This window comes from Geotrypetes seraphini, chromosome 6 (genome assembly GCF_902459505.1).
Source record: "Geotrypetes seraphini chromosome 6, aGeoSer1.1, whole genome shotgun sequence".
Classification (NCBI taxonomy): domain Eukaryota; kingdom Metazoa; phylum Chordata; class Amphibia; order Gymnophiona; family Dermophiidae; genus Geotrypetes; species Geotrypetes seraphini.
In genome coordinates, this window is record NC_047089.1 from 60,445,462 (window position 1) to 60,453,234 (window position 7,773).

Sequence of the window (7,773 nt, forward strand, 5' to 3'; positions counted from 1 at the left end):
CCTCTTCCCCATATCGCCACCGGGGAAGAGACACCAACGCGGACTCAGGTACTAACGAGCAGAGAGCTCGCTCAGGCGTCCGCTCCCGACGCCATCTTGATGATGATCTTTTCTTAAGAACAGACTTTAACAAAGTTAAGATGCAGGTCCCCAGCTACAAAAGATGAATAGGCAGCGGACACATGACCAATAAGTGCCATAGGCCATGGGGTAGTCTACGCATATTCCCAAATTAGCCAACATAGTAAATTTTTAAATAGACTATGCTTCCACGCAAGCAACAGAGTAACCTGCACAGAGTGGCTGCTGCAACCCTAAACAAAAGCAGTATCGACTGCGTCAAGGTTCCAAGAGGACACTGGAGGGTTGTTAGGTGTCATCGACTCGTGCTCGAATCCTAGCAACTTGGTGAATTACAGATCTTTTTTTTTTTTTTAATAATCTTTATTCATTTTAAATCTTAAATCAAGCACAATAATGACATTTATCAATTGAATTTTCAAATACACTTGAAGTCTTATAAATTGATCCTCGTATAATAAAATATTACCCCCTCCCTTAATCATTCATGAAAATGATTTATCACAATAATAATCAAAAAATCCCCCCCCCCCCAAAAAAAAAAATATATATATATCTTAAAATTTTTATTCAGGGAAGAATATTTTTAATCTTTACAATAATCTATCAATGAATTACAGATCTAAAAAGAAATCGGTTTTGTGCTAGTCTGGTAAAGTCCCCTTGGTTATTTTCAATGAATCCAGCCATCTGATTGCAGGTCGCCCTCTTTGCCTGGTTCCTTTCATCTTCCCAAGCACATGTCATTCTCCGATGATCTTTCTTTTCTGACCGTATAACCAAAATAAGACAGTCGTAACTTCATCATCTGGGATTCGAGAGACCTAGCCGGTTTGATCTCTTCCAGAATCGATTTGTTAGTTCTTCTGGCGGTCCACGGCATGCATAAAATCCTTCTCCACCAGTAAAATATCCCAGTCACTCCTAAAACATTGACCAATACTTCTTGTAACCAATCTCAAGAATCAATGCAACCAACTATTTTATGTATAATTTCTTAGGGCTTCAGACATGCCACTTGGTCATCCGTTTTTTGTTCGGTGACAACAAATGTGTTAATGGCTATGGCTTCTTCATTTGCCCCTTCTATATGTATTTTAACATCTTTGTAGTCTTTCTTAAATTAATAAAACTGTTATAAAGTGCTTAGTGCTTTCATAAATAATTTGATATTTTTGAACTTATCTTAAAAGATGTAGTTTCTCTCTTTTCTGAAACAAATCGGGTAAGGGACCTGTCACATTCGACATGTTTCGCCGTCAGGCTGCTTCAAGAATCAGTCTCCCTTTATCCATTCAAACAACCATCCCGATCTGTGTATTTTCTATTTAGATATGGATAAAGGGGGACTGATTCTATTTGAATGGATAAAGGGGGACTGATTCTTGAAGCAGCCTAACGGCGAAACATGTCGAATGTGACAGGTCCCTTACCCGATTCGTTTCAGAAAAGAGAGAAACTACATCTTTTAAGATAAGTTCAAAAATATCAAATTATTTATGAAAGCACTAAGCACTTTATAACAGTTTTATTAATTTAAGAAAGACTACAAAGATGTTAAAATACATATAGAAGGGGCAAATGAAGAAGCCATAGCCATTAAGACATTTGTTGTCACCGAACAAAAAACGGATGACCAAGTGGCATGTCTGAAGCCCTAAAAAAATTATACATAAAATAGTTGGTTGCATTGAGTCTTAAAATCCTTCTCCAGCACCACTGGAGGGTGGCTTGCAGGAAAGGATCACGATTAAAACCCCAAACATCAATGACTATGAGGAGGCCAGATATTTTGGAAAACAGCTTCATTAGACTGGGTAGCTAGATAGATTGTTAGACAAACTGGTAGTAAGACATGCAAGAGGCCCTGAGTGCTGATATAAAACCGGCCTACAATTCATAGAGGATGACTACAAATAGCTTCCCATTAACACATTCTAACTATGCATGCCTGTGACCAATATAGAGAACAAGGTGGGAAAGGAACTGAAAGCTGAAATAAGATGCAGGGTTTCTAGCTACCAAGTTTTTGGAGGCTTTTCTTTGCAGATCAAGAGTTGTATTGGCAGTGCGACAATATATGTACAAGTAAACCTGCATCGTGCATCAGCCAGCAGCGGTCGGGGTTTCCATGAACAGAAGCTAATAGCATAACAGGCAAATAGTGTATGGGGCAAATAAACTGACGCAGCAAGAGCGAAGCGGAGGTTTCCCCGTCGGGTGGGCTATTTACTCACGAGGCCCGGGTAGTGGGTAAGCCCGATTGGAAACAGCTGGGACTTCGTGGACAGCTAAGTTTTTCCTTTTTTCCTTGCTCAAGTTGCAATACGCCTGACTGTGCCTCGGGACTGCAATCTTTTTTCACACAATGTTCATATATGAGATTTTGGCATGCTGGATGTGAGGTGTTTTTTGGGGGGCTGCTATTGTGCCTCATTTTTTCACCACTGTTTTTGATATAGTGAAGACACATAAGTGGAGTTTTTTTTTAGCCATATGAAGCTTAACTGAGGCTTTTTCTCCACTTTTTTTCTGTGTCTTCTTTTTTTTCAAACTGTGGGTGTATGTGTGATGTGTGGGTGGCCTTGCAGTGTCCCATAAGACCCTTGAATGTTCGATTTAGGGCGTATTTTGAGGTAAATGGCAAATAAACTGTCTCAGTTATATACGCAATATTAATCCTCCAGGGTTTTGGTTTTTTTTTTCCCCCTCCACCCCCCAAATGAAAGGTTCCATCATTGGGGAAACAAAGATGTGAAGGTTTCAAAAATGGCAGACGCACATGGGTATGTTCTGAAATACCAACATATCCATATTATACACAGACGTGCATGTTGCTTCTGTCAATATTGTAGATGCTGACGTTTGCAAAATGGTTGCTACCACTGCACATAGCTGGCACATAGCAGACATTTTAGAAAAAGCCCTACATCTGAATCTGAGACATGCTAGACATCTCTAAAATCTTTCTTTCAGAATGCTACTCTGCGAGAAAATGATTTCAGAAATAAAAGGGAAGAAGAGATGAAACCTGAATTGCCTGCCAGATCTGAGATTTTCCAAGAAGGCGTGTAGATCCATTTTCTATGTTCACACATTAACCCCTTAGCACGTGCTAAACGCTAACGTGTCCATAGACTAACATGCACGCATTAGCGATTAGCACACCTTAGTAAAACAGCGCCCAAGACACACTTACATGAGACACTTAGATAAGTACTCTAATTTATTATTTAAAGAACTATTTTTATCCTGCATTATCACACAATTGTGTGTCCCATGTAATGCTTTTCTCATCAAGACAAGAAATTCAGATGGCAATTCCTGGTCATTCTTCACCACTTCATCCCTTCTAAGTTGCAATTTGTGTCAATGCTGCTGGATACAAACCTACAGTGGCATAGCTAAGGCTGATTTTTGGGGTGATGCCCAAGATATACTTGCCTCTGGTTCTGTTGCCAACTATGTGGGCTTGATGCCAAAATGGACAGGCCATGGCTCACCTGTCACTATGCCCCTATTTCACCTTCCCGTGGATCATAGGTACCAACATTTTGAAATGATTGAAGGTGCCAAAGACAATACAAAATACCTTTCTCTAGACACAAATGAAGGAACTTGCTTAATATTGGGGTGCTTGCTGACTCCTATACTTGGGATAGTCTAAACACCAGACCTGTTGGCAGCTCCTGAGGACTGGGAGTGAACAGAATCAGCAGAAAATCAGGATCAACTGATAAGCCCTCTGCTCTTCTTTTAAACTATACCAACAATGTCACATCTGGCAACAAAGTTGTTTGTGCTCAAAGCAGCAGGCCTAACTAGATTCCTGAAGGTTAACAACTTTGAGTACCTCCGTTTTGATACTTCAGTCAATATAGAGAGACATTGCTAATGATTACAGCAGTTGGCTAAGAACAAGAGAAGCCTCTCATGTGCCTTCTTGTGGTCTTGGGCAACTTGTTTAACCTGCAATAGGTTAGACACCTCCAATGGTGTGGATAATATAAAGAAGGACCACGGTACTTGTAATCCCTCCAAAGCAGCATATTGATATGAAACTATTGTTAACTTGTCAATGCCAATGTTCTATCTATTGTAACTCACTGACAATGGTCAAGTCCATCTCTTTTGTAAACTGAATAGAACCAAAAGGCCAGTGTTCTCCCTAGGGCCTTTTAGCCGGGCACTCCGCCTGGCTAATTTAGATGACCACCCACCCGGCTGTCATCTCAATCGCAATCCTGCTGCTGCTGCCACCACTACTCAACATTTTTTTTAAACCCTCTCACCGGCTTGGAGATTTCCAGGGCTGTCTCGGCACAGCTTGAATCACCGCCGAAAGTGTCCGACTCCTGCCTGACTTTTTAAAAAGATTTTTTAACACCAGCAAGCAACTTGAACCCATGCTCCAGGGCTCTAACGTGTGTGTGCCGGCTTCCCTTCTCTTCCCTCTGAAACCAGAAGTTACGGGGGAAGAAGAAGAGAAGGGAAGCCGGCATGCACACGTTAGAGCCCCAGAGTATGAGTTTTCTACAAGCTAAGGCGGGAGACAGGTCAGCGAAGGAGGGAAGCTTACAATTTGCTGCTTTTACTTGCTTCGGGCCTTCTTTGCTGCCGGGTCCTGCCTACTTTCTGTTTTCGCAAAGGCAGGACCCAGCAACGAGGAAGGCCTGAAGCAAGCAAAAGCATCAAGTTGTAAGCTTCCCTCCATCACTGACCTATGGAAGTTAGGTCAGCGATGGAGGGAAGCTTTCAACTTGCCTTAATCTGTAGTGACTCTGCCAACGGGTGTGAAATGGGAGGGATGGAAAGAAAAATGCTGCCACTGCACCCAATTGGGGAGGGGGGAAAAGAAATGCTGTTGCTGCACCCAATTGGGGAGGGGGAGGGGAGAAGGAAGACCAGGGAAGGGAGAGGAGAGGAAAGAGATGGCAAGACCATGGGAGGAAGGGAAGGGAAAGGAAAGGAGCTACCAGACCTTGGGGGGATGGGGAGGGGAGATGCCAGTCACAAACGTCCTTTCCGACTCTCCAGCTCCATTGCCGCCCTGCTCTCTGCTGCCGCGAATCGCTGCCCTGCTCTCTCCCGAATCGCTGCCCTGCCACACCGAATCTCTCCTGCCCTTCCCCGCACTGTGAGCCCGTGGTTTTAACCCACGGGATTAAAGCGGGTTAAAACCACGGGCTTGCTGGGCTACTAAAAGTAAAGTAAAAGTTTTTTAAAAAGGCATGGCTCAGACAGGTCTTAGATGCATGCACAGACCATCTACAGATGGTCTGTGCATGCATCGGGTTCGCACATTAGCGATCCATGTCAGCGGATGGGGGCGTTCCTCCAATCACCCCCATTAGACTATTGGCAGTTTGTGAATCCATCAGACCTGCCTGGATCGGACACGGATCGGTCAGGTTAGTGAATCTAGCCCATAGTGCAGGAGTTAGTTATCAAATCATTTTAGCCCAATAATTAAGTCTGGTTGTCTTCATTTACTATGTCTTATTTTGCCCACTTGATATAGTAACTGCTCAGATGTCTCATTTATTAAATTTGCTACTGCTGACAATCCAAATTAAAGTGAGTTTTTAAAATGTACCCTTGAAGTGTTGCAGAATCAATATTAGTATTAATTTTTAATGTTTAATACCTAATCTGAACAAGCAGATCAAGGCATTTCAGAAATCCCCCCTTCCCCTTTTATCAAGCCATGGCGGTAAAAGCTCCAACATTCATAGGACCTTTTACCGCTGCAACCTGCAATTTAAAAAAAAACCCTAATGCGGCTTGATAAAAAAAGGAGGGGGGTATTAGTAGTATGTGTAAGACAAATCTTTTGGTGAACCTCAGAACTTGCTCATATTCACACTGTGGCCCTTTACATGAAAAAAGTTGGAGATCACTAGGACAGGCCATATGGTTTTTATCTATCTTTATTTATCTCTGTTGATTTTAACCTTTCATAGCTTCAGGTAAAAACTTACAGGTCCCTTTTACTAAAGCTGACAGTGTGCAGTAAATACTCCAAACCCAAAAGGAATTGACTGGGTATGGGAGCATTTGCCACAGCACTTTGTCGCATGGCTCTGTAAAAGGGGGAGTTAGAGAATAAGTCATCTGAAGCAGTGGCGTAGTAAGGGTGGGTGGTGCCCCTCTCCCATTTTAACCTTCTCCGGCGTGAGCAGCATGCCCACATCAGTGTCGGCTCGCCCTTTGACGTCACTTCCTAGGTGTGGATCCTGGAAGTAAAAAAAGGTACGGGTGAAGGCAAGGGGCACACGGCAAGGAGAGGAGCGAGGGAGGGGGTGGAGAGTAAGAGGGGTGCTGTACCCTTAGCAAGACGGCACCCAGTGTAGACCCCCCCCTTACTATGCCAGTGATCTGAAGGCAGGAAACTAACTACTGAAGCTGAATGTAACACACAGTGAGCTACTACTGATAAAGTAAACTAAATCTAAAACCACCCTCCCCCATTTTTTCGTTTTGGAGCAGATTAGGTTTAGATTGGTTGGATGAGTTTGTTAGGTTATGTGCAGATTAGTGGTGAGGTTTTGTTGGCAGTACAATACCACAATTCTCTGCAAGGAATCTATGCAGGTTACAATAAAAAAATTAGATCAATTTTTGGAAGTTACATTATTAGAGTGGGGGTGGTTGTTGGGAGGAAGGGGTGAAGATGAGAGCGTGGATATAGGGAGAAGTATGTGGTTTGGTTTGTTGCTTAAAGTACGGTAGAGAGGTGTATACAATACATGATGCTACCTCCCCAAAGTCACCTTGTCAACACTTCATAGTATAAACATTCCCCTCACGGCATAAGAGATTGGGTATTAAACATCTCTAGCATGGATGCCCCCAACTGCGCTCCACCCGCATCTCATTCACGCTCTCCCTGCACCCATTCCATCGGCTCAGGGCTCTCTTCCCGGAGAAAATTCCGAGATTCCGGCGCAAGCGCGATATATATATATATATATATATATATATTTATTTTTTACCTCGTGCAATGAGCACCCACTGGTCTGGCCGTGCAGCTGTCTCGCACGTCTTCCTAGACAACATTTCTACCAACCTTGCTAAATTTCCCGGCAAATTAACTTTTTTTAAAAAAAAAAAAGTAAACGGCGGCGGTCAGTGGATTTTTTTTCTTTTTTCGCTACTGCGCAGCCGCAAACAACTTGCCACTCCTCCTTCCTTGCTTCCACTTTCGCTCCAACAGCAGCTGCTCTACGTGCGCACGCACCTATGCAGTGACATCAGAAGGTACCTCTCTCTGTGTCCCTTCCCGAAAGTGAATACTGTACTACGGTCTGTTCAAAAAAATAATCAATTTGATGACATTGCCCCAGAATGGAAATAAGACAATATTTTACTGGAAGTTCGTTTTCAAAATATAAAATCTGTAATATGAATGTCACAGGAGCTGGGCTCAGTTGTGTAGTAAGGGAGGGGTGGGGGGGGGGGTGGTACACTCTGGGTGCCATACTGGTGGGGGCGCCGGCACCCCTCCTCCTCTCTGCCCCACTGCCTCTTCCCATTCCTCCCCTCCACGAGCATGCCCCCTTCCCTTCCCCCATACTTCTAATTGGAAGTTCGTTGGGGTCAACAATGTGCTTTGTGACCCTGTCGGCATCCTGCGGATGTCACTTCTACATAAGAACATAAGCGTTGCCTCTGCCGGGTCAGACCAGGGGT

The 7,773-nt window shown here is 43.4% G+C and overlaps 1 protein-coding gene across 3 annotated transcripts in view; it reads right to left on the reverse strand.

The window, feature by feature from the left end:
* The window catches only part of RNASEH2B (ribonuclease H2 subunit B), a 69,757-nt gene extending 62,493 nt beyond the window's left edge, over positions 1-7,264 (reverse strand). For 2 of the 3 annotated variants that reach the window (XM_033950147.1, XM_033950148.1), the window contains exon 1: positions 7,077-7,264. In XM_033950147.1, the coding sequence (XP_033806038.1) occupies positions 7,077-7,140 (64 nt within the window). In that variant the 5' untranslated portion in view covers positions 7,141-7,264. The remainder of the gene's footprint in view (positions 1-7,076) is intronic. The other variant, XM_033950146.1, reaches the window with a different exon arrangement.
* Between the last annotated feature and the right edge of the window lie 509 nt (positions 7,265-7,773).